Source organism: Pleurodeles waltl, chromosome 4_2 (genome assembly GCF_031143425.1).
Source record: "Pleurodeles waltl isolate 20211129_DDA chromosome 4_2, aPleWal1.hap1.20221129, whole genome shotgun sequence".
Taxonomy (NCBI): domain Eukaryota; kingdom Metazoa; phylum Chordata; class Amphibia; order Caudata; family Salamandridae; genus Pleurodeles; species Pleurodeles waltl.
The window spans coordinates 744,800,817-744,828,057 of NC_090443.1; the positions used below are offsets into that span (position 1 = coordinate 744,800,817).

General features: G+C 41.8%; 1 protein-coding gene across 1 annotated transcript in view; it reads left to right on the top strand.

Annotated features, from left to right (window-relative positions):
• The window catches only part of LOC138293267 (pneumococcal serine-rich repeat protein-like), a 335,396-nt gene that overhangs the window by 263,746 nt on the left and 44,409 nt on the right, over positions 1–27,241 (top strand). The window contains exons 47-55 of the mRNA XM_069232401.1: positions 2,165–2,425; positions 9,104–9,364; positions 11,097–11,357; positions 13,455–13,718; positions 15,770–16,027; positions 16,913–17,173; positions 19,434–19,694; positions 25,712–25,969; positions 26,155–26,412. Of these exons, the coding sequence (XP_069088502.1) occupies positions 2,165–2,425; positions 9,104–9,364; positions 11,097–11,357; positions 13,455–13,718; positions 15,770–16,027; positions 16,913–17,173; positions 19,434–19,694; positions 25,712–25,969; positions 26,155–26,412 (2,343 nt within the window). The remainder of the gene's footprint in view (positions 1–2,164; positions 2,426–9,103; positions 9,365–11,096; positions 11,358–13,454; positions 13,719–15,769; positions 16,028–16,912; positions 17,174–19,433; positions 19,695–25,711; positions 25,970–26,154; positions 26,413–27,241) is intronic.

Genomic DNA, 27,241 nt, shown 5'->3' on the forward strand with positions numbered 1-27,241 from the left:
GCCTGTGATCACAGTGCACTCAGGTACAGGACGCTTTCTCTGCCAGATGTGGTCATACGTAGTGATCAGATTGGGCTAACATAAACATTTAAAGAAACTTTAAATAAAGTACAGTAGGGAGACCCCAAGATACTCTGTGGCCACTGCGAAGGATTTGAGGAGTGTTAGTGAGAGTTTGGGAAGACTTAGTGCTAAAAACAAAATAACGAAAACATAATAAAAACATATTTTAGCCTGATTATTTAACTCGGTGGGTAGAACTGTCAATTACAAATATATCTAGCAGTGGCAGGTGGGAAGTACTCCAGGGGCTGGGGGGACTGCCGAATACCATTGATTTAGGAAAACACCCACCTTTGGGTTTATCTTATGCCCCCTGGTTCCAGCACTGATTTTGTATTACTGACGCTACAGCGACCATGCTGAATCAGTTGAAAAGTTGACAAGTATTTAGCTGGTCTACTTTTCACCCCTTGGTGTATTGGGTACCGGCAGCTCCCTCCAACATGTACTGGGATGCCTCTGGTAGGTATCGACAGAGAGACTCTCCCTCAAGAGGAATCCCACAGTCAGCTGCCCGAGCTCAGTTTGTAAAGCAATGGGTGCCAGTGCCCGAAGCACTGCTCAGAAGACCACAGCCATTGAAAATAAATGCCGTTGTGCCAAACAACTAGTCTGCATTGTCTTGAATTCACCCCATGCCTCTTTAATCCACTAGCGGACAGTCCCTATCCCTTTTCCTCACTCCTGCAGGTTCTTGCCTTTCCCTTTGTGATGGTGTTTCCGTCTTCCTGTTCTCAGTCTTTTGGTTTGTATGTTTTTCCCTCTCTCGCTTTTGGTTAATGTCTGAACAGCTGCCAAGAAATGCTCGCACCATGTTTTCACCATTTGGGGGTGAAAGATTACTTTTGAAAAGTAAAAGAAAGCCAGAAGACATAATGGGGACCTCAGACAGCGAGCACAGAATAACACTAATTGGTGGAAATGGCAGAACATATTGACCAAAGAAGGGGACAGTATTTAAAGGCTCAAGGATGAATTGGGGCATGGACTCGTTAAGGAGATTGGGGTTTGGTACATTGACTGGCACATGTATTTAGGATCTCAATACCTGAAAAGGTTGACTTGTGGTGAGTGTGACACAGACAGTGATGGAGAGTGGTGTGTGTGTGAGAGAGAGACAGAGAAAGGGAAAAGTGTGATATCTGATTGTGTGTTAGAGTGTGTGTTCGAAAGAGAGAGATAAGTCACAACAGGTAATCTTGTTGTATGGAAATACAATGATATTGATGGTTTCCGGTAATAAGAAATCACAGCATGTCAGAAGATGGGTGGAACTTCCACTGCTGTCGGCAAGGATGGGAATTGTTATGGTAGAGGTGAGCGCCACTCACAAGCTAAGGATATTTGTTTTAAAAGATATTGTGTAATTTAAAGTTTAAATCATATCCTTAGCCTTAGTGACAAAAAGAGATACTCTGAAGCCTGCTCTCTCTTGAAAATGCAATACTGTTCCGAAAATATTGATCATTTGCTCTACTGGAAGTTTCAGGAAGCTTATATTACATTTCATTATATTATACTGTAATTACTTATGGTCCTAGTTTGTCGACTTTTGTACATAAAAGAATAAAATTAAACCCAAACCCAAACATCAGATGCTTTACAAAGTGATCTACAAGGTCAACCAGGACCCTAAGATTCCCTGAATGGCATTATATGCCCATTAAATGCATGCTACCTACTATGTATTTTTAGATTATATTTGAATAATTGTCATCTATTTTATAAATTACATGTAAAATATTTTAGATTTCTATTGATTGGAAATCAATTCTTCAAAGAAATGATGTAATATTACCCACGAAGTATGGATTTTGAAGACCTCGGTGACACTAGTTGTAAAATAACAGCCAAAAATGAATTTGTCAAGGGGCAATCTGTAATGCTAAATATATACACTGACATGTTAATTAGATTTTCAGTATCACTGTTGTTGGTGCTATATCACAATGATATCTCTAGTTTACATACTTGTCCTTATGAGTTGGTTAGTGAATATGTAATACTCATTTACACTGAAAAAACTTAGAGAAATGTACATAGAACATCTTCACAATATTCCCTTTAATTCTCACATTCTTTTTCATTGTATCCAACACAGCTCCTTGTCCTCCACAGAGTTTTACAGCTGTAATGCACTGTGACAGCAATTCAGTCTCGGCATCATGGCTCGCAAGTGATGGAGCCATGTTCTACACTGTTCTGGCCGATGGATTTGAGGGTGGTAATGCCTCATGCAACACAACAGCTACTCACTGTGAATTGCTCGGCCTTCCATGCGGAATGGAATGCAACCTTACAGTAATTGCTGGATCAAGCACCAGTCAGAGTGTACCTTCAAACACACAAGGAATAAAAACTGGTAAGCCTTTGTCCCATTATGGGTCACATTTATGATTGATTTCTGTGCAAATTTAAAGACTGAAACTGAATGGTACATTTGGCATACATCAGTAATTCGAATGAAATATGTTTTCTTTGTTTTTTCTCTTTTTTTTCACGGAATACAGACCAAATATTAAGGCGCTGTCTCTTAAGTGGAAATTGTTCGTTGATATCTTTGTGTAAGAAAGTGAGCTAATAATTGGGTGGAAGTGAATCAACCACAAGGAATATGACCACAAACCTGTCAGGGTTAAACACAGTTTCAATAATTTAAACCTTAGCTCAACTGACTGCTTTCACACAGAGCAGATATGTTTAACTTAGGAAAATATTTAAAGTATTTAGCAGTAACAAAACACTTTAAATCCAAAAGACAACACAAGAAAAATCCTGCTCCAGATTACACAAGTAGAGACAAAGTAATAATGAAAATGTCAGTAAAACGACAAAAATCCAAAAAGGGGAAAGGGGAGATGTGAATTTGTGAAGAATTAAGGCAAGAAAAAGTAAAGTGGCATTTCTGTTCATGATTTTGCTGAGGCACGATTTCAGGCCTACCACGGTGAAACACAGGTCAGATACACTCATCAGGTCTGTCCTTTTTAAAGATTTTCCCTTCTGGTTTTATCCCTAAATTGAAAATCAAAACCCTCCAGTGAGACAAATTTGCAGGCTGTATCCACCGAAACTGGATTGCAGCTAGATGAAGTCCCACTGAAAATGCTGGTTTTGGTGAGAAAAGATTTGAGCAGGCGAAACTTGAATGTTGTGACTGCTGAAGTCCTCTCACTTTACCAAGTAAGATTCCTACTTTCAAACGTAGGCCTTGATTACGACTTTGGCAGTCTTTTTACAAGACCAGCAAAGCCGCAGGCGCCGAAAGACCGCCAGTGCTTGCAGTCTTAAGTCCGCCGCATTCCGACTGCCGTCAGATGTCTGCCCAAAATCGGGCAGAAATCCACCAGCAGTCGTGCTGGTGGTCGGCGGGGTAGAGGCAGTTCCACCGCCAGCACCACCACACAATGCCAAAAGGATGCTGCACGTCATGTCCTGATGGCCAGGCGCGGCCGGCGGTGAGAGTGCCGGGACCCATCCCCGCCCGGACAACCTCCTCAACGGACGAGGTAAGTGATCATCTGACAGGGGAGGAGGTGGGGGGAAGAGGTGTGCCTGTGTGAGTGTCGTGAATGCTGGGGGAGGTGGGTGTGTGTATGTTGATAAATGCAGATGGATGGGGTGAGTGCGTGTGTGCGGTACAGAGGGGGGAGTGAATGGGTGTATGCAGTGCAGAGGGAGGTGAAGGGGTGTGAATGGATACATGAGGGTGAGGGGGATGAATGTGGGTATGTGCCGGTGGGGGCAGGGCAGGAGTGAATGCGCGTGTCAGCGATGTTTGTGTATGTATGTCAGTGTAAATGGGTGTGTATGTCGCATTTGTGTGGGTGAGTGGGGTGTGTTTGTGTGTAGAAGTGTATGAGTGCATGTGTGCAGGTATGTGGAAGTGTGTGCGAGTGTATCCTGGTTACAGGATGCAAGACCACCAGCTTTTCTTGCAGTGCAACTGCCAGAAAAATGCTGGTGGTCTCCCGCGTCATAATATGGCTAGCAGTATGACGGCGTCTGCCATGCTGGAGGTGCTCACCTCCAGCCCGGCGGACTGTGGAAAAGCAGCGGTACGGGCAGAGTATCGGCGGTTTGGCCTCAGCCTAACCACCGAACTCGTAATTTGGCGGTCTTCGGACCACCATGGTCGTAATGAGGCCTTAATCTTGTTTATGGAACTCAAAATCCTCCAGTGGGGCAAGCCTGGAGCTTTATCTGGCAAAGTCCCTTGAAAATGGTCACTGTTGGCATGAGAGCCTACTGAAGCTCCGGAGGTCTTGAAACTCCAAACATTTTCTAACTTCCAAGTTTTCAGAGCCTCTTGAGCAGTTCCTGTTGGTCACTTCTAAAACTATGAGGACCTCGGGGATAGCCACTTTGGGTCAGAACTCACTTCAGCAGAGGCTATCAGCCAGGTCTACTTCAGGTGCTTTTGTTATTGGTCAGCTGGACACTTCAGACATCAGGAAAAAAGCTTCTTGTATCTTATTGTGTCCCTGTAGCCACACAGGAGAATAGTCAACTAACCCTTGGAGTTCACTTCTTAGTCCTAAGTGTAAATGGGAGCAGATCTAGCCCTTCAGTTCACCACACTGGTCTCAAACAAAACCAGGTCCAGACCAGAGAGTTACTGATTAGCTGTGGGTGAAGTGCTTCATTTGTTTGATTTACTAGCCAGGGGGTAGGTGTAACGTAACTCAAGGACACTCCTCAACCACTGATGAAAAGTTCCCTATAAACTTTTTAAATCAATCTGTGTGGTAGGTATCAAATGAACCCAACCTTTAGCAATCTTGAAACAACTACAGCAAATAAATCAGTTTAATTAGGTGCACTCTATGCAGATTATCTAAAATATATTTATACAATATAGAAGACTGTTTAACACAATATATGCGAGTATTAGTTTGAATTTCCAGATTGATTGATTATTTTGTTCCTGCTACTTCATTCATTCCCTAAATTGGCACTTGGTTGGCCTTGTTGGCGGAAGATGCATCCATTCTCACCAGTATTTAAAAAATATAATTTTAATAGACATTCATCTCTGAAGAACTTACGCTTGATGGACATGCATTGATTGGGTGGATTTACCCATTACCAATGATCGCTATTCAATCAATTCTGATTAATATCCTGTGATCTTTGCGTGACAAGTGTGTTTTTATGACATTTCATGATCATTCAGTAAATTTATGTATATATGTGTGTGCTCGCTGTAATTATTTTATTGAATCATTTGCTATATTGTATAAATATATTTTTGATAATCTACTTAGAGTACTCATTATAGTGATTCATTTGCTGAAGTTACTTCAAGATTGTTAGTGGTTGGATTCATTTGATATCTACCACATAGATTGATTTAAAAAGACCACCATAGTGAAAATAGCTTTTAGGGGGTAGTAACTGTGAGTACATGCCAACACTTAATTCTTGAATGCACTACTTTTAAATACTAGACTTCCTAACTTGTGAGCTATTAGGCTTACTTAGGAGTGACCTATTTCATTTAATATTTAAAAGTAGGGTTCTTTCCTGTCAAAAAGGGTTATTTTGACTGGCTTGTCTGCAGGTTTAAAAACTACAAGAGTCAAGCTACACAGGCTACATTTCCTGCACCTTATACTATGGCCTAAGAGGTAAGCTAAATATGCCACTTAGAAGTTATCCAATTCTGACATGTTTTAGGGGGCAGTACGCATAGGATGGAGACCTGACAGAAGCATCCCAGTGTGCAGTATACAAAATCCAGCAGCATTAATCCAAAACAAATGTGGTTAGCCACACAAAAAAGGCACTATATCATACCTCACACATGAAAGGATGAGCTATCTGTTAGTTATGCTTTAGGTACATGCCAGAACAAAATACACGTGTTGAACTATTTTTTCTTTACTTGGATTGCCTTGCATGGTGCAGCATCACAGTGAGACAATTTCAGTAAACATGGGGCTTATTTTCCACTATTAGTTTTCTATGAAGTACCGTGATGCCTAATGGTGACAGTCTGCATTATAAGTAAATAAACAAATAAACTATGTAGTCAGAAAAAGGTCAATAGTCTTGATGAAAATTAAGTGAACTACTGTTTATTGTCTGCACTAACCCACTGCTTCCTTTTATATCACTGTTGAAAGGATAAAAAACAGTTTTTGTTTTTGAAAGACAATTGAGTATAGACAAAGGGCCATGGTGTTTTATATAAGATCAAAGTACTGAGAAAATGATAGCAGTGATGTAAGATGGAAAATGCATGGTATTTAGAAGGATTTTGTTTGAACACATAAGAAAGCTACAGAGAGAAAAAGAAGAGAGGTTTAGGGTATATAAATACCAGAAAATAAAGAACAATTTTGTAAATCACATTGATACAGTGTAATGACAATAACAATCCATATTACACCCAATACACAATTGTTAAAAATGTTAATTTCCAAAAAACTAATCAAACAAAATGAAGGAAGCTTGAAACTTTCTCTTTTTGATAGGTGTTTGAACATTTATTTGAAGGAAAACAGATATTTATCAATTGACTATTAAGAGATAAATCTAAAGGGCAACTGTTACTTGTGGAGGGGAAGACAGATTTCATTACATCACACAGTGGGAGACAATTTAGTGTCTTCGTCAAAATGAAACATATCACACATTCATTATTAAGTGTAGAAAATTGTTTTCACTATTAATAACATAAGACAGTTTTAAAGTTTTATTTGAGTTGATGGTGATGCAGTGTGCATCATTCAATCAAACAAGCCTTCAAAGATTTTAATTAAAACATAATACATTTTCAGAACGATAAATACAAATGCAATTTTAAACTCAACAACTGAAATTAAAAAGAAAAAAGTGATGAAAACATCTAAAAAAGCTGTATGAACTTTGCACAACTCATTTAAAAGCATCTGATTGTGCACACTAGAAAGTTCATAAGAACTCAAAGAACAATCCATCAAATTATTTATGCAGAAAAGCCAATTGAGATTCAGTTTTAGCAATGTGTCACACAATGCAATGCAGCAAGACAACTTGCTGCACTGCATGCAAGGGAGTGAGCAGGAGTGTGTCGTATTTGCCAAGTTATTGGGCATTCCTGCTCTCTGCATTGGCTGGACCACAATCTGTTGCCTAGCCCCAACACCAACACCCTGGCACAATGGTGCAAGGGTGCCTGTGTTGCAGGCTGGATTGTTTTTGTGCAGGTAGGGATACCTTCCTGCACAAAAAGCAATCCTCAGAGACTTTTTTTCCTTTTGGAGAAATAAACAAAATTCTCCTTGTTGCGCCTCCCCTAGGAATGTGTAATATGTTGACACATTCCCTGATTTACCGGTCTTGGTAAATTTGAGACTGCACCAAAAACCATGGGTGAATGTGTGGGAACAATCATTCTGCAGCCATAGCGCCTTCCCCTTGCAGAGTAATTCAAAACGGCAACATGTGCTGCCTGGTACTACTCCAGATTTACCAACCAACACAGAACCACGTGAGGTGGCCTTGCGTTACTTGGTAAAGTTGACTTTAATATCCCTTAAGACACCAGGCACACGTGCAAAGCAATACTATGACAAATTTGGCCCGTGTCTGTAGATTTTTAGTGCCTTCTGAATACGTAAGCTGTCAGTTAACAGTGTGTTGATGTGCATTTCCATGTCTAACTCAAACAAAGCACGTTTATACCCTAAAACCTGTATCCACTGTCAACCATTGTTTCTTAAAATAGTTTGTATGTATTAGTTCTATTACCAAACGTTTTGTTCTTTTCTTGGCACATATTGATAAAGTTTATGAATGAGTGGTTGAAAGAACATCAGATATTTGAAATTTATGAAACATCTACATTGGCAATGATACACCAACACAGCATTGTGTTGTAATAGATTCTGCTGCTAATGTGTTTTTATTGAAATTATTCTATAACCTGCAGGTTGTAGAAAAGGTAAAGGGTTTTCCAGATGGAAACCAAATACTAGAAATAACGTTGAGCCAACTGCTAGAATTAGCAACTCTAGAATAATTTACTCCCACTTCAGACCCTTCAAGATATATATATCCACTATATTAACTTTTATAAAGCTCAGGCCCTTTGAAGAGAACAATGAGTGCCTCATGCCTCAAACACCCATAACTAGCTGTTGTAGTAATGCACAATTAAAGGGTTTACTATTAGGCTGCTTGACATTGACTCAAGGTTATCTACTTGAAACTGGAGTTTCTCCTCAGGGAATACCTTTTGTGCCTAACTTTATTGTATCTGAGCCATAAAACCTGAAAAAGACTTTTTCTTTTTACTCTTCATGATCAACATGTGCCCTTATCCTAAAGTCAACCTATCATGACTAGATCTCACTTATGCACAGATGTCAACACACTGTACAAACATTTATTAGTCAAAAAGTGTCCTTTCTGGTAATGTTTACCTCCTAGCTAATTGACATCTATATCTGGATGATCTCTAACCAATTGTTTTACAATATAATGAAAAGAGCCACACTGGTTTGTTAGCTATTGGTCAATTTACACTTGTAGCATGAATGAATGAATGAAAATCCTTGTATAAAGCGCAAACAGCTGCTCCTAAAGTGAGGGTCCTGCCACTGTCAGATAAAATGACTGAAGGCACATATTTCACGCATCAGGTGTCCTTTCTTTGGAACTCATGTTGTGATCTGTCCAGTCAGCATAGTCAAGCTGTCTTATAAAATGTGATTACTTTGTTGCACTCCAGTCACTAATGACCAAGTCCTTTGAAGTTTCACTCCACACCATTTACACTGGATTTCCTAAAACAAAATAATAATTATAAGAAGGTGACCCTAAGAGAAACCCTTGTACAGAAGACCATGTACATAAACACTAGTAATACGAGAGCTCTAGATATCTCTCACTCTAATACTAGAGTAATACTAGAGAACATAAAACTATGCTTCTGGTTGAGTGCTGGAGGCTGCTCTCGAGCTATCACATATCAGAGTAGAACCTATGACCACTATACATTCATTTTTCTTGAACCAAAACACTGAAAAATACATGTTGTTTTTCTTTAAAGGTCCATGCGACCCACAGGATGTAATTGCCTCCATTAATTGCGACACAAATGTTGCTTCTCTATCATGGCAACCGAGTGCGGGAGCTGTGTCGTACGCCGCCTTCGCATCGGGGCTGAATGTGAATACAGAGTCCTGCAACACGACTGCAACCTTCTGTGACATCGATGGTTTGGACTGTGGCCAGGTGTACAACGTGACTGTGGTAGCTCTTGATGATGCCTGCCACAGTGTGCCCAGTGCTACTGCTGAACTAACAACAGGTAAGTGCATTCTGTTAAATGGTAGGATGCAAGAATCTCTATGTATATGGTGCAGTTACATATAGGTTAAACTGCAACTCATATGTATGTACCTACATATATGCAGATGCTCAGAGTGCAGTATACCATTGTGAAGTGTGAGGAGGGCCATGACTCACAAAAGATGAAGGATTGAGTGGGTCAACCAACATTCTCTCTGTAAAAGGCAAACAAAACCTACAATTTTCAATGCAGTCAACACAGTCTTGCTAAATAAAAACCTCAACGAGCAGCTTGAGATCCTATCATTTCCGGAGATAAAATAGCTTTGAAAACAGTAAAACATGTCTTCAAGAAAAAATTCAGTTACTTACTAACATAAAAAAACATGTTTTATTCTGTTTACTGCAGAGTACAGAAAGCACATAGCATAAAGGAGTATTTAAAATACCATTTTCAATAAACATTTTCCGATTCACAAATTCATAATTTCATGTTAAATAAATCAAACTGAACCATGTAATAGAAAAATATATGACAGGTGCCTGATATCTCACAGAACGGTGACATCTGTCCATGGCTAGTGCAGCCAAAAAAGAGAGCTGCACTAACATTTCCCTGTTAACACTACAGAAAACAAAATGCCAGAGGAAGGGTTAAACACAGGATGTGCATTTGGAGCCCAATGCAGGCTTCCATAGCAGTGGTTCTTAACCTGTGGTCCAAGGACCCCTGGTGGTCTGTGCAGCCTACCCTGGTGATCCATCACTGTTTTACAAAATTAAATAATATGAAGTGAATACAATACAATTTAATAAAATATATTAAAATAAATAACCAACATTTAACATTTAAAAAGCATGTCTATATTTGATTGTGAACTAAACATTTCAGTAATTGAGCATTTGTTTGGTGAACACCTCTTTTCATATTTTTGTGTTTTGTTTGAGGTTCAAATCACGGAAATTGCTTAGGCCATGAGCACCCGCTGTCCAATAACGAATCAGTGGGGTTCCCCGGATTACAGTAGTGATTCAGTGGGGGTCCATACAAGTGAAAACGTTAAGAACCGGTGTTCTGCAGGATGACATTGCAAAGCAGTAGCCCCATGAAGGCATGATTCCCACACCCATGTCTCTGCTGCGCTGAGTATAATGCCGCAGGAACGAGTGGCGCGGCCAGGGGAGAAGAAAGCAAGGCCCTCGAAGACAGATTAGTGCGAAGGTACATTGTGCAATTTTGCACACCTGCCGCTATTTATCAGAGAAAAATGCAGGAACATGTAGTATTTGGTGTGATAAACCACTTGTTATTCCTCAAAAACTCGTAATTGGGTGAATTAATCGCACACCCAATAAATTCTTACCTGGCCACTGGTAGTTAGGGCCTTCATAGCGTAAACATTTTACTAACAAATCACATATTTTACTTCTATTAGTTGCACTTCTCTTGTGATATCATTAAGTATTACCTTATTCTTACCATATTGCACAGGCCTTATAGTTGGATCTTTGTTTACAGACCCAAAAACACCCAAGTAAAGTATCCGCCTATGCGTAAATAAATATTTTCTGATGGTAATAAGCAGCGTTTTATGTCATATACAAAACATCCATCAGGATGACTACCTGTCATATACCCAACTCTACAGCTAAATTAACTTATGGCTCTTGGAATACAGTGCACTATTTGAATGTATGAGATGGGATATAATTCTTAAGTAATTTCTTTCTCTTATTTGCTGCATCCACAGCACCCTGTTTCCCGCTTAATGCAGATGCCCGTGTGGTATGTGAGACCGGTGTCATCGGAGTGACCTGGGACCATGGTAGAGGGGCAGAGTCCTACACAGCCATCGCTCGTGGAATGGATGGATACAATAGTTCCTGCAGTACAAAAGATACACGGTGTGACATTGGTGACCTGCACTGTGGTGTGTACTATAGCATCAGTGTGGTCGCGGAGAACTTCCAGTGCAACACTTCTGCTTCCGTTGCTGGTCTTCTGCAGACAGGTAAGACTTGTGAGCCTGTGTACTGGGGATGAATGAAAGGAAGCTCATTTGTTGTCCTTGGTGAATCAGTATATACTAAATGACTTTCTCAGAGTCACTGTTCCACAATGCATAGGAGTTAAAGCACTACTGAAACTGTTTATGCCCCTATGCTTTAAAACCGTGATATTTTTGTCCTCGATATTCTGACACACAACCCTTGATTCCGTTTCCAATAAATGTTCTTTCTGTCTGGCCATTTGACATAATTAGTTAACAAAATGTCCTAATAATAATGCTGTGTCCTCTTACGGATCTCTGAGTATACTAAGTGGATTGTCACAAACACCAGAAATGGAGTGTTATGTTGGTATCTTTAGTCCTTTGGAGAACTAGCGCCAAGGCTTAACATGGTCTTAAAACGCATTAGGAATGTAAGGGAACGAAATTGCCACAAACAGCAACTGGGTGTTGTCCTGATTGCCCACAGAAGTACTTACAGAACTAGCACACTATTACATACAGTTCCCTAGCAGAGTATTGAGTGAGTGTACCCGCTTTCTGCACTTCTGGGGCACTGTAGTTTTATAGAAGAGGCCGCAGATGCTTGTGCAGCCACTTCTGTAATACAGATATCACTGGTGCACATATGGCGCTGATGCTGTCATAAGAGTGCCCTCATTTGCATGGGAGAGTGCCCCTTTACTTCTGCTTTCGTTCCGTATTATGGAAACAACGGCAAAGGCAAAAAGGCCATCAGGAGGCACACTGAACTTGCAACACAACGAAGTGGCACACAGTTAGTGCACCACCGAGGACACCCTTTGAGAAAGGAAATGAGGGTCCCATGGAACCCCAGACATCCCACTGCAGGGAGGTGCAGTCTTTCACTGCATCTATCTGCAGGGGAATCTCTGTCCCCTCACCTCATGTAAAGCAGGACAGGTTGCTGCCTACACTGCGAAACACAGAGCACAGCTACAAACATCTGCTCTGCCTTTCAATAATGCCTTGCCCCCGGGGCACCCACTTGTTAAAGGTGCATTGTAGCTGAAACAGGGACAGTGTGCCCTAAGTATAATAAAAGGCTCCCTAAGTATAATAAGACTCCATGTGCTTGGTCCTTTTCCCTGTGGCTTCCATAACCTTCTATTCATCATTTCTCATCAAAATATGTAAATCTAGGTTTTCAAAGGAGTAAATGAAGATGTGAAAGTCTGATGATGAAAAATAAAGTAACTCCTGGTTCTCAAAATTGAGACTAACACAACCACTGGCACAAATTAAGCACTGGAGTCGGGAGAGACATGCTCAGACCAAATCCTCTGTAAATGTGTGAGGTGGCCTTTCTGAGTTCTCAGTTCTAGTAGTTGGGTATCACCAACCTCAGGGACAGACTGGTTAATATGCATTTTCCCAGTTGGCAGTAGGCTAGGGTGCTGCTTTCTGAGCAAGATGTGCTGCTTGGTCCAAGTATGCCTCCATTGCCCCATTCTAGGTGATGCCTCATGCAATGGGTGGTTGGATTGAACAGTGTGCCAAGGCCCTGAAGGGGCCCTGTCTTGAGTTACGCCATTGGCTAGGACGCATGAACACTCGCACGTAATACACTGACCCTTGCACTGGATGTGTGCCTGAAGCAAGGGTCAGTGCAATGGTTAGGAGACAATAGTACATTGCAGAAATTGGACACTCAACAAAAGAAATAGCCTCTTGGCTGTTGTCAGTGACGGAGGAAAATGTCCTGAGCATCCAAGGACATCGAAAATTGCCATTGCTGAAACTACTGGCATTTATAACTTTTGAATTTGGTAGATAAAAACACCATAGATATTATTGTGAATTATATTTAGAAGTGATCTGAATGGCATTGTGACTTGCTTTTGGTATGTTAACAGGAGCAATCAACGGCTTTCCCTGTTGCTCTACTCTATGTCCGTTGTGTGTTCATGTCTTCTGTATGTGAGTCCCATTTTGATGTCCACCCTGTCAGTCTGTAACAAGATATGCGGTGCTCTCATTGAAGAATGACAACTTGGTGGTCCATGATCTTGCATATCCACATGTGACACTGATAGACATAGCTTATAACACTTTGTCATGTTTTTTTTGATTCAGCGCCCTGTCTCCCAGCCTACGCCGAGGGCGTTTTTGACTGTGCCACCAACAACGCTCAGGTGTCCTGGTCAGAGAGTTCAAGCGGAGCATCCTATTACACAGTCATGGCAGAAAACGAGTTTGGTGTTGTGGGCACTTGTTCTTCAACTTTGCCATCATGCCAGATACCCAGTCTATCATGTGGGCATGTGTACTCCTTTAGTGTACAGGCCGGAAATGGACAATGCAACGCTTCACTCACCGCCTCCAATGAAACCAGATCAGGTAATTACCAGATTTCATTCAGTCTGCAGACTGCCATACCCACAAGGAGCCAGGGTGGGTGACAAATGTAATGTTGAAGGACAGGCCTTCGTGGGCCTCCCTGCTTGTTATCACAAAAGACTGATCTTGTCTTGGTAAAAAGAGGAAACAGGTATGTAAACCTCATACTGCAGTCATTTAGAAATGTTCTGCCTTACTTAGTATACAACCTGGTGCAGTGGATTTGTAAAATATATTCAAGGACCACAGTTATCTAAGAACCTTAAAGAGGTGCAAGCATGGTGCAGGCACAAAATCTGCCTTTATGTTTTTAAAGCACAATCCTCAGGAGAAATGGCAGACCCCAATCCTGACAACTACAGAAGAACGTATCAAATAAAAGGCCTTAAAAAAGCCACATATGTATTTTATCATACAGATGGTCTCAGCTAAATGCAGTAGGAATCGTGTACAAGACGGGGCATTCCTGCACAAGCAATCTGCTCAGCCTCAGGCATGAGTAATACGTACACACCTACCACATACCGAGACTGCCTTAAGCTTGATAACTCATTCCAAAGGGGAAAATAGTGTGACAAATTAAATTAGAAATGATTAAACGTCAATTTTACTGGCTAAGTTAGGAAGAACCTGCATTGAAAGTTAATTGGTATAAATAATGTAATATATTACTTGAAAGTAGTATTTGAATATGTTAATGGCATTGCGTTTTGTAATGCAGCTATAGGGACCGATTCACAAAGATTTATTTTCTGAGTAAGTGTAATTAATCCTTATTTAGTTATGACTTACACCTGAACTTGAAGGAGTTCGTCAGATTTATGGATAAAAAGCTTTGTGAATCACACACAAAGAGCAGAGTTTGCAAATCAATAGCAGGATGGGCCATATAAGCAACTTGTTCATCTAGTGGTCTTACGTAGACAACATGAAGTGGCCAGAAAGGGCTGATCCCATTGGAACCTAACTGTCCACATGTGGTGGTTTAGCAGAACACCATTAACCATCCCTGAATACTACCATACGAATCGAGGAATGACAAACACACATCCGATATGGTCACCATGAAGAGTCTGTGATGGAAAAAACCCTACAAAGTTTGAGTGTGGTCAACTACACAAACAAAGAAGGGTGTGCGGAAACTGCAAGAATTTGAAGCCAGGGAAAGTAACGATCTGTGGGGCAAACATACAAGACCCCTCTTTTATAGTAACACCGAATAACATGACAAATGTATCATTAGCCGGGTCTGATCACAATATTGTGTTTTTATTGTGATCAGACCCGGCTAATGATACATTTGGCATGTTATTCGGTGTTACTATAAAAGAGGGGTCTTGTATGTTTGCCCCACAGATCGTTTGCATTGCAGCCAATGTATCAGGAACGTACAACATAAAGGTGTGTCAATGATTCAGAGAAATCCAATCCCATCTATATTCATAAGGCAGGGTTCTTTCAGCGAATTTGGGTAACCAGCTGGGAATGCAGAGACTGCCAGGGCACAGCTTCCACTGTGCAAATGTTTGATGACTGACAAGAGCAGTATGTATTCTTTCAATGGGTTGCGACAGCTGGGACAGTCACAATATTTTGATACATTTTTTAACAAGTCACTAGGAAAGGGGAGAACACCTTTGCCGCCCCTCTACCTTATATATTTGCAGCTCACACTGTCATTTTGAAATATTGTAGTGTTTTTTTTAACTCTTGAAATATCTGCCTCTATGTGCATGCAGGCTTTGCTGGAAAGAAAATATTTTCATAAACTGGACCAGTTTCAAATGTATCAGTCATATAAAAAAAGCTATAGAAACACCCGATGGATTGCATTACATTGTTTAGTGTGAAGCATGCAACATCTATTTAAGCATCGAGAAACTAAAGATTGAACAAGTTAGAAAGCAAATGTGAAAATTACCAAGAAATTAGGTCAGGCACTGCATTCAAAATATTGCAGAAACGTTTAATGTGAACTACAAATTGAGATTTCCAATGTTCTCTGCGTGACTTTCTTGCTAATATATGCATATATTTGCTTTTTGCAACAGCACCTTGTCCACCAAGAGAAGTTTTCGCAGTCCCTGAGTGCACTACCAACACTGCTCATGTGTCATGGCTACCAAGCGAAGGCGCATTGTCATACATGGCGGTCGTAAACGCAAATGGCAACAGCACCACATGCAACACAACTAGCACCAATTGCACGTTTTTCGAACTGCAGTGTGGAACACTGTACAGCGTGACTGTGGTGGCACTGGATGACAAGTGCAACAGCTTGGCTGCACCGACAAGTAACTTCCAGACAGGTAAGACAAATTCTCCGGGATGACACCAACAAAAAGACCCTACTGCCAATTCCATTTGGTAATACTTCATCATCATTCTCATCATCATCACCATCACCACAGGTTTACATGGTGTTAAAAAACCAATATAGGACTTCGATGTGCTGCACACCTCAACAGTGCTATCGTAAAGCGGGAAGGAAAAACTTAATACACTGAGGCGGTCAAGCTCTCATCCCCTCTTCTTTGTTGCAGCTTGTTTTATTATTTCCCAGTTAGAAATCATTATTACTCCAAGTTACAGACTTCCTTGCTCTTGTTACAGTCCTTACCCCATACTCATCCTTTTAGGGTAATGACTGTGGCATGGAGGACTGTCTAAGAGGTAGTGGTCTAGACTTGGACTGTCCAACATTTGAAAAGGAGGGCAGATATAGGCAAAATGTTCAGGATATCTACGTAAAACAAATTTGCATGCAAGTAATCTAAGTGGAATTTATTTACAGCTAGAGCTATCAAAAAATGTGTCATGGATCCTTCCCTTTTGGACCTACCTTAGACACCCCTGGTCTGAGTTGTACTTAGTGCTGTGATGCAACAACACAAATGTTTACATAAAGAAGTCAGATGCAACTGGGTGTTCTCTAGCTAACTGGTAGTGATCGGTCTGTGAGTAAAGTAGAGCAGACACATGATTCCAAAACATTTATCCATCTGCATGTACAGGGGTTCAAAATCTGATAGCGATGATTCCTGTTGTAATGCATCAGTGGGAAAGCCTAGATCCACTTTACATGCCACGATTACCGAATTAAGCATGTCCTGCTTGTTGTCATTGACCACTTTGCTTGGCGTTGTTTACAAAATAAAATGTTGTTCCGTTCCATCCCTCCATCTACAACACAGCTCCATGCATCCCGACCGTGATAGAGACCATTATGGATTGTGACAACAACTCCATATTTGTGACCTGGGACTACACTGATGGTGCAGTGCTGTATGAGGTGACGGTGGAGAGCGGTGAAGGAAGCACCTACACATATGCTACTTGGAACACCTCATCTGTGTTCGCTGGTTTGTCGTGCGGCGAAAGCTTCAGCATAGTCGTCAAGGCGATTGGCGAATTCTGCAATAGTTCTGAAAGCCAAAGTTATTCAGTAAAATCAGGTAAACTGAGGGAGTAACAAGCTGTTTTATCGCAATCAGGTTTTTATATCCTGTTGTGTTGAAGGACCAATGTAAACTTGTGTACATTAGAGTGGTTTGTCAGGTTTGTTTCAGTAAGAAATTTCGAAGACAGTTTCTTACTCAAAAAGGAATATGAATGAAATCTCTAAACATCTCCTTCAGGCATTAAGGGCCTCATTCCGACCCTGGCGGTCATAGACCGCCAGGGTGGAGGCCGGAGGTAGCACCGCCAACAGGCTGGCGGTGCTACATGGGCAATTCTGACCGCGGCGGTAAAGCTGCGGTCAGAAAAGGGCAACCAGCGGTTTCCCGACGGTTTACCCCTGCCCAAGGGAATCCTCCATGGCGGCGCTGCTTGCAGCGCCGCCATGGGGATTCCGACCCCCTTCCCGCCATCCTGTTCCTGGCGGTTGTTACCGCCAGGAACAGGATGGCGGGAACGGGTGTCGTGGGGCCCCTGGGGGCCCCTGCAGTGCCCATGCCAATGGCATGGGCACTGCAGGGGCCCCCTAACAGGGCCCCACATTGATTTTCAGTGTCTGCCAAGCAGACACTGAAAACCGCGACGGGTGCCACTGCACCCGTCGCACGCCTTCAACTCCGCCGTCTCCATTCGGAGCCGGCTTCCTCGTTGAAGGCGCTTTCCCACTGGGCTGGCGGGCGGCCTTCTGGCAGTCGGCCGCCAGCCCAGCGGGAAAGCCAGAATGGCCGCAGCGGTCATTTGACCCCCTAAGTGCTATATGAATCACAGATTCCTAAGGATTTGTAAATCAGAAGCAGAAATAATGCTATATTTCTTCATGTGCTATCATTTACAGCCGTTTTGGGATTTTGTTTTTGAGTAAGTAAAATGACTAGAGATGACCCATCTCCAAGGGCAAGATGTATCAAAGTGCATTTTTGGATTTCTTAAATAGCGAATTTTAAGAAATCGCTATTTAAGAAAATAGCGATTCCCACAGAGTCGCAATCGCTATTAGGGAATCACTATTATGAAATGCAACTCTATTCGTTCCTTCAGGCCCATAGGTGCGAATGTTTTTGCACTTCCTAATTTGTGATTCCTTATTAGGGAATCGCAAATTAGGAAATGCAAAACCAAGGGTGACGTGGGCCTCAAGGCCTCCTTTTGAGGCACCCCAAAATTTAATTGTGCACATGTGAAGTGCACACTTTCCCTAGGGGCATGTGTGAGCTACAAAGCACCTTTTAAAAATGCATTTTTAATGCATTTTTAAAAAATGTGCATGGTTACCACCAACTTGGAGTTGGTGGTAATTGCATTTCCTAAATGCCCAGTTCACATCTAGGAAATGCTTGATACATGTGCATAGGGAATCGCAAATAGGAATTCCCTAGTTGCGATTTCCTTTTTAGGGAATCGGAATTTGCAATTCACAAAATTGAGTCGCAATTTTAGGGAATCGCTATTTTAGCGATTTCTTCAAATTGCACTGCAAACGCCTTTCATACATTCTGTATGGCTATTTTGCATTCACAAACATGAACGTCATTTAGGGGTTGCCAGGGGTTGCAGCTGCAACCCCCGACTTGCCCTTTGCGACCCCTCACACTGCCTTTGCGACATCTGGCTTCAGAGGTGGTAAATTCAGTGCCAGGAACACAGTGGAAGCTTGTCACATGGGCGTTAGTTAGGGCTCTGCTCTCTTTGTTTGCTTCAACTTTTTATTATACTAATATTGAACAGTAGTATATTATTCAGTATTAGTGTAATAAAAAAATGTGAATATGCCCTCCCTTGGCAGCTGAGGTAAGCAAAAATGCTTTTAAATGTATGTTGTGTGCTGCCAGTTTGTCAGAGTGTGTTTATGTGAGAAACAGTGTGTATATGTGTGAATATTTGTGTAGGTGTCTGTGAGTGAAAGTGGAGGTGAAAGGGTGCATGATGTCACTTCTGCTACCCCTGGCATTTTGATGAATTAACGCCCATGTTCGCAAACAGTGGAATTTTGTGATTCACAATGTTTGCGAATGCAAAATAGTTTGATACATCTGGCCCTATATGCAGGATATGGATACTCGGTCAGGTCGACAGAGTATTGCACTCTGCAATCTAAATCAGGCCGTCAGTCCTGTGAATACATAAAGGTGACATGAGCAATGGCAGACTGCAGGATAAACATGCTACTTGTGATGCTGATGTTTGTACATCGACTGTTATACAGGACTGTCTTTCCCTACACTCCGTTGATAATGCATCTGCTTATTTTGTACCCAGCACCCTGTACTCCCGACATTTTAGGAACCGACACTAACTGCGACAGCGGCATCACATCACTGATATGGAACAAAGCCGCAGGAGCCGACTCCTACCTTGTTACAGCCCTTGCACAGAATGGGCACGTATTGTTTTACGAAACCGTGGAGCAGGACTACAACATATCTGACCTCAACTGCGGGCTGCTGTATAATATTTCTGTAGTGGGAGTTTCAAACCAGTGCAACAGTTCCCACAGCTCAGCTGCAGAAGTGCAAGCCGGTAAGACATGATTCCCTAGCCTTCTTTTAAAGGAACACATATATTTACCTTCACAACATTATGGTAGTCAGTATTCTGGAGTCAAAATTCTAGTAGGTCGATTCTACAGCTTGTAGATGACCACACAAAAATCGAAGAGGTAGCTAGACAGGTAGGCAGGTAATTAGACAGAGAGGCAAGTGCATTCAGGCATTTAAGGTCTTCATCAATGCAGAAGAGATGACCTTTGAAAACGCTGGCACTCTTATGTGGGGATTACAGTGGTCATTTCAGACCACTTCAGCCGAGTCTGCTTCACCCTGTGTTAGTGCATGAAATCGAGTCAGACTTAGCACATAGTGGATTCAAACCCTCCACACACAAACTGTACGCTTGAAAGCACGTTACATTATAAGTAGCTAAATTTCACAGACCTGCAGGTACAAAGAAATTGAAACAATAATAGATGCAGAATTTTGGAAAAAAGATTACCATTAGCTTCAAATACTGCAATCTACAAAGTCGGGCTAGCAATAGACAAGTGTGCCCCGTATTGCCTCAGTTCCCTTTTAAAAGTCAAGACTTATGTTTTAGCAAAACGTCTTTGTTAACTGTTTAATTAGGATTGTTGAACGAATCATATATCCAGATCAGTCAGGGTCTAAAACCAACCAAAAAGTGAGCAAGACTGAATCCACATGCCATATATCTGGACTGTGTATAAGCATCGTGTGCTTTCCTCGATAGACATCAAAAAGACATTCAATTCATTAAAATGGGCCTTCATGTTTTGGATTTTGGTGGAGATGGGCTTTGACCCACAATATTTAACCTGGACCAGGTTGCTAAATATGAAGCCACTTGCAAGGATGAGATAAATGAGGGGGGGATGAAGAGGAGGGTATGGGTCATGATTGCTTCATTCCCCCTGTTGTTTGCTCTGTTGCTGGATCTCTAGGCCTTCTGGGTCGGAGGAGACTCTCAGGTTAGAACCTTTCTCAAGTGCAGCCATTAGGACTATCCCTCTAAGCCAACACCTTTTTTTATGAGGTGGATCCAAGGAATCCAATAGACAGATTGTTCTGCTTTTTTGTGCTATTTGGTATGTACTCTGGTTATAGAATTATCAAGAGCACATCAGTTTGATTCTTTATAAATAGCTCAGGTTATTAGATCCGCACCTGGAATGCCTTTTCTAGTAAGTGAAACAGGACTTTATACACATGGAAATCATGCATTACAGTAAATAACGATATCCTATTTGACGTAATTTAGGTAAATTGTTTCATATAAGCAGTACATCAATGGAGGGAACACCTCTATTTGTCTTGGGGAGAGCAGCAAAATTTAAAACAAGCATTGCCAAAGCCTATAGGACTCGCATGCACAAGGACTACTAGCTTTGCCAATTTGTTTTAGCCATGTGGTACACCAGTGTGGCTGCTGTTCAGAATGGATAAAATTTAGTGGCATAGAGTAGAATAGCGGGCAATGGAGTGTCATGGAGTGGAGTAGAGTGGAGTGTTGTAGAGAGGAGTGGCATAGCGTGGAGTAAAGTGAAGTAGAGTGGAGTTGCTTGTCATAGAGTAGAGTGGAGTGGGGTAGAATGGAGTAAAGTGGTGTGGTGGGAGTTGTGTAAAGCATTGTAGAGTTGAATGTCATAGAGTGGATTAGAGTGTCGTAGAGTGGCACAGGGGGGAGTAGAGTGTCAGAGTGGCCCCAAATGGAGTACAATGTTGTAGAGTGGAGTTGCATAGAGTGGAGTACAGTTTTGTAGAGTGGAGTGGCATAGAGTGGGGAGTAGTGTTGTGGAGTGGAGAGGCACAGAGTTGAGTGGTGTACAGTGGAGTGGAGAAGTGTAGAGTGGAGTGGAGCTGTTAGACTGGAGTGATATAGAGTGGAGTGGCGCAGAGTGGAGTGGTGTGGATTGGTGTATGCTGAACTGCCATAGCTTAGAGTGGAGTAAAGTGTTATAGAATGGAATGGCGTGGCGTAGAGTGGAGTGGTGGAGTGTAGAGTGGAGTGGTACAGAGTGTAGAGGCGTAGGGTGGAGTACAGTGGAGTGGTATAGAGGGGCGTAAAGTGGTGTGGTGTAGATTGGAGTAGTGGAGCAGAGTGAAGAGTGTCACACAGTGGAGTGATATAGAGTGGAGTACAGTGTTGTACAGTGGAGTGGCACAGAGTGGAGTGGAGTGTCAGAGAAAAATGGTGTGGAGTGGCATAGAGGGAATTGCATAAAGTGAGTAGAGTGGCATGGAGCGGAGTAGAGTGTCTTAGAGCAGAATGTCAGAGTGGGGGGGTGTAAAGGGGAGTGTCAGACTGGAGTGGAGCGTCATGGAGTGGAGTGTTGTAGAGTGGGATGGAGGGTCGTAGAGTTGAGTAAAGTGCTATAGGGTTAAGTAGAGTGGTGTAGAGTAAAGTGTGAGTGGTGTAGAGTGGAGTGAAGTGGTGTAGAGTGGTATAGAGTGGCTTAGTGCGGCATGAAGTGGCATAGAGTATCACAGAGTGGAGTAGAGTGTCAGAGTGGAGTGGCGTGGAGGGGAGTAAAGTGAAGTGTCATAGAGTGGCCTTAAGTGGAGTATAGTGTCAGAGTGGAATAGAGGGGAGAGTTATGGATTAGAGTGGAGTAGTGGAGAGTAGATTAAAGTGTCACAAAGTGGAGTAGCCTAGCATGGAGTAGCATAGAGTGCGGTAGAATGCACTCCATTAGAGTGGAGTGGTATTGCGTGGAGTAAAGTCTCATAGAGTGGAGAGGCATAAAGTGGAAGGGTGTATAGTCGATTAAAGGGAAGTGGTGTAGAAAGGAGGGGAATCGGCGTAGTGTGGTGTAGAGTGGCATGGAGTAGAGTGTCATAGAGTCTCATAGAATGGAGTGGCATAGAATGGAGTAAAGTGGTGTAGTGGGAGTTATGTAGATCAAGTAGGGCGTCTTAGAGTTAAGTGCCATAGAGTGGATTAGAGTGTCATTGAGTGGCACAGAGGGGAGTAAAGTGTCATAGAGTGGCACAGGGTGGAATAGAGTATTGTAGAGTGGAGTGGCATAGAGTAGAGTACATTTTCGTAGAGTGGAGTGGCATAGAGTGGAGGGACGTGTTGTAGAGTGGAGGGGCACAGCGTTGAGTGTTGTACAGTAGAGTGGAGAAGTGGAGCTTAGAGTGGAGTGGCGCAGAGTGGAGTGGCTAGGATTGGTGTATTCTGAAGTGCCATAGCATAGAGTGGCGTAAAGTGCTGTAGAGTGGATTGGCTTGGCGAAGAGTGGAGTGGTGTGGTGTGGAGTGGGCCAGAGTAGAGAGGCGTAGGGTGGAGTAAAGTGGAGTGGCATAGAAGGACATAAAGTGAAGTGGTGTAGATTGGAGTAGTGGAGTAGAGTGGAGAGAAGTGCCACACAGTGGAGTGATATGGAGTGCAATAGAGTGTTATACAGTGGAGTGCCATACAATTGAGGGCAGTGACATAGAGAAGAGTTGTAAAGTGGAGTAAAATGTTGTGTAGTGGCATAGAGAGAATTGCATAAAGAGTGTGGAGTGGCATGGAGAGGAGTAGAGTGTCTTAGAGCAAAGTGTCATAGAGTGGAGGATTGTAAAGCGTAGTGTCGTAGACTAGAGTGGAGAGTCATGGAATGGAGTGTTGTAGGGTCGTAGAGTGGAGTAAAGTGCTGTAGGGTTATGTAGAGTGGTGTAGAGAAGAGTAAAGTGTGAGTGGTGTAGAGTGTAGTGGAGTGGTGCAGAGTGGTATAGAGTGGCTTAGTGTGGCGTGGAGCGACGTAGAGTGGAGTATATTTTCAGAGTGGCATAGCGTAGAGTGGAGTGTCAGAGTGGCGTTAAGTAGAGTATAGTGTCATATAGTGGAATAGAGGGGAGTGTTGAGAAGTAGAGTGGAGTAGTGGAAACTGGATTAAAGTGTCATAAGTGGAGTAGCGTAGCATGGAGAGGCCTAGAATGTCATAGAGTGGAGTGGTGTGTAATAGAGTGGAATGGCATTGAGTGGAGTAAACTGCCAGAGTGGAGAGGCGTAACATGGAGGGGCATAGAGTGGAATAAAGGGAAGTGGTGTAGAAAGGAGTGGCATAGCTGTAGAATGGTGTAGCGTGGCATGGAGGAGAGTGTCATAGAATCTCAAGGAGTGGAGTAAAGTGTTGTAGAATGGAGTGGCATAGCATGGAGTGGCACACAGCAGGGTAAATTAGAGTGGATGAGCAAGGAGTGGAGGGGTGTGGAGTGGTGTAAGATGGGGTAAAGTGGCATAGAGTGGAGAGTAGAGGGGTGTAGAGTAGAAGAGTGTAGAGTGGATGGGTGTAAAGTGGAGCAAAGTGTTATTGAGTGGAGTGGCGTAGAATGGAGGGATGTTGAATGGAGTGTTATAGAGTGGTGTATTGAAGAATGGTGTAGAATGGAATGTTGTACAGTGGCATAATGTAGAGTGGAGTAAAGTATTGTAGAGTAGAGTAGAGAGGAGTGGCATGGAGCAGAGTGGAGTGGAGTGTCATAGAGTGGAGCAAAGTGTCCTAGAGTGGAGTGCCACAGAGTGGAGTGTCGTAGAGTGGCATGACGTAGAGTGGAGTAGTGTAGCGTAGAGTGGAGTGGAGTGAACTGGCAGAGAGTGAAGTGTTGTAGAGTGGAGTGGTGTAGAGTGGAATAGAGTGTTATAGAGTGGAGTAGAATGTCATAGAGTGGTGTAGAGTGGAGTGGCATACAGTGGAGTATGCATAGTGTGGTAGCACACTGCCATTACATACAACACATTTTCAATTGAAAAGGCCATTACATTTGCACATATAGTTTTTATGATAAAAATATACAGCTCACAAACGATAATGTTTGGAAATGGCATCACCTAGTATAATGATTTGTTTTGATCGTATAAAAAAATTTGTTTCCACCACACTTCTAAATTATTATTTTTAAAGTGCTTGATTTGTGCTTTCGTAGGATTTAGCTACAGATGTTAGGTTTACCACACCAAAATATTGTTGCGGGTGTGGCAACTTAAGCCATTTTCATCATCCTAGTGGTAATGTGCCTTCAAGACTCAATTCTTCAAGAGCAAAGTTAGGCAAACCTGTCATGGGAGGTAGCAGTAATATGTTTGCAAAGATAATACTGTTAGGCGTATGACATGAATGACAACCCCAGAGGCCTCAAAAGATATTTGCAAGTATAGGACTCGTGTTTACCCACTGAGATATAGCATAAAAGTGAATCACCCCTGCCTCTCCAGAGTGATAATTTGTGGTGTACAAAAGCTTCCTGTGTTTATTTTGGAACTATTAATTACTACGGAATCTCTGGTAATTCATTTCTTGCCCCTATTTGTTTTATTACTGTTTTTCTGATTACATTGGTAAATTAAATCGTCTTCATCAATTCTTATTTCTATTTAACCTGTAGAAAGCTGTGTTGGACTATCAACCTCTATTTATGTTAGTTCTTTTATTAAATACTTCCTGTTTTAAATAGACATGTTAATTAATTGTATTAATTCGTTGTAGGGGAAAGGCCCTGTAATCCCATGCCCCCCCTTTTTAACCATTTTGTTCTCTCATTTTCCGTAACTACATTTATTTATTGGATCTCTTAACCTTATGTACTGACTCTTCCTGTTGTATTTGCTCCCAATTTGTGTTTTTGTGATTACATTTATTACCACTGGATATCTGCATCTGAGATAAGTAATCAAAAATTAACATGCCTCAGTACAAATATGGACTGGTGTGTGGCTCTGTAGAGCATGATATGAACAGGTTCGGGTGCACAAGAACGTTTAAAAAATTGTATGAATCCTGGGTGAGACGCTGTGAGAAAGAAATAGGCACCTGTGAATGTAAACGTTGGTTAATGAGTGCCTAGCCCATAATATGTGAACATACTGGTGTTTTTTGTTTTATTTCAAAGAGTTGGATGTAGTCATGGTAACACCACATTGTTGTTAATATTTAATTAGTTTTAAAAAACTGAAAACACAATCAAGTAATTGCAACAACAAAAAATTTTGAGAAACTCTATATTCAAAATAATGATTTGTTATTTACTTCCCTGCAGTGCCCTGTGTTCCTCAGTCTCTGCAGGCTCATTTTGACTGCAGTAAAGGAGTTGTAGAAGTATCCTGGGAAGAATCCCATGGAGCAGTGACATATACTGCTACGGCGCAAGGCACAGTGGGATACCCATCTGAATGCATGGTATCAAATACAACGTGTACACTACCAGCCCTTGAGTGCGGACACACTTATGACATCAAAGTTTTTGCTGAAAATGCTTGCCCCAGCCAGGAAAGTGCACCAGTCACAGTTGCAACAGGTACTAATTACAAAATATATTATCCTAAATGTTTTATATGGCTAACGGTTAGGGTTTTGAGGTCCCCTGGTTAGAGTAATGGAGACCAGATTGTGAACTAAGAGGTGGTAGAATTTGCATTGTGTAGGAAAGTATGGGTTTCTAGAGTTGATAACTAACTTAATTTGCCTTTTATACCTGTGTAGCATCGTGTCCTTTGCCGAACCTTCTCGCCCATACACATTGCAGCACCAACCTTGGTCTAGTGTCTTGGGATATAACTGAAGGCACAGAGTTTTACGCAGTAACTTCAGTGGGCATCAATGGAGACACAGAGTTCCATACTACCACGTATACAAACATCACCTTAGACAAGCTTCAGTGTGGAGTCAAGTACAATGTCACCATTGAGTCCATAGACAATATCTGCAACAACAGCCGCGCTGTGACTGAATTGAAAGCCGGTATGTAAACAAGCCCTCATCTAAGTTTTTACTCATAGCTTTGCTCTGCACAAGTTAAATTAATTTGCATTTGACTGAATATTGTTCTGTCAATTATAAGTATAAAAATGTACAAATGAAGTATGCAACAATCTGTTACTTTGTTACATTGTTTATTCAAACCAGCATTGCTATCTATCTGTCATGTAATACATGTCTTGATCAAGCAGCTGAGTGACTAGAAACAATTCTCGGTAAATGCTACAGAAAACCACTAACTGGGTCTAGCTAGGCCAGTCAGTCAAAATTACTTTATTAGCATAGCTAGGCCTTTTTCATAAAGTTCCTTTAGTAACCGGTGCAAAATGTCCAAAACGTGTGAAATTCGCATTACATCAATTTCACAAAATGTAATGAATTTTGCAGGTTTTAAATTTTGCACAATTTTTTACTGTCTGAGTCTGGTTTTAACAGAAAATGTCTTGCAAAAAACAATTTGTCCTTAAGCCGGTCTCCCTATTGATATTGTGTGTGAATTTTAAACCCTCACATTCAGTTTTTACTGATTTAGGGATATTGTATGTGAGTTTCCTGAAGTTTCACATAATTTTAAGAAACACAACTTTACAAATCTGTCTAGTTGTTCTGCAATCGCCATGAAAGGAAAACTGGGTAATGGTGAGAAGTACGGTTGTACGATTTATTGGGCCAAGCCAATCCTTTCTATAATGATCATGTACCCAAAAGAGGTGTCTCTTTTTATCCCACCATCTGCTACTTACTCCATCACTTTAAAGTAATAGTCTTATCTTAATTCTCTTATCTTAATTCTCGCTTTGGGAGGTATTAT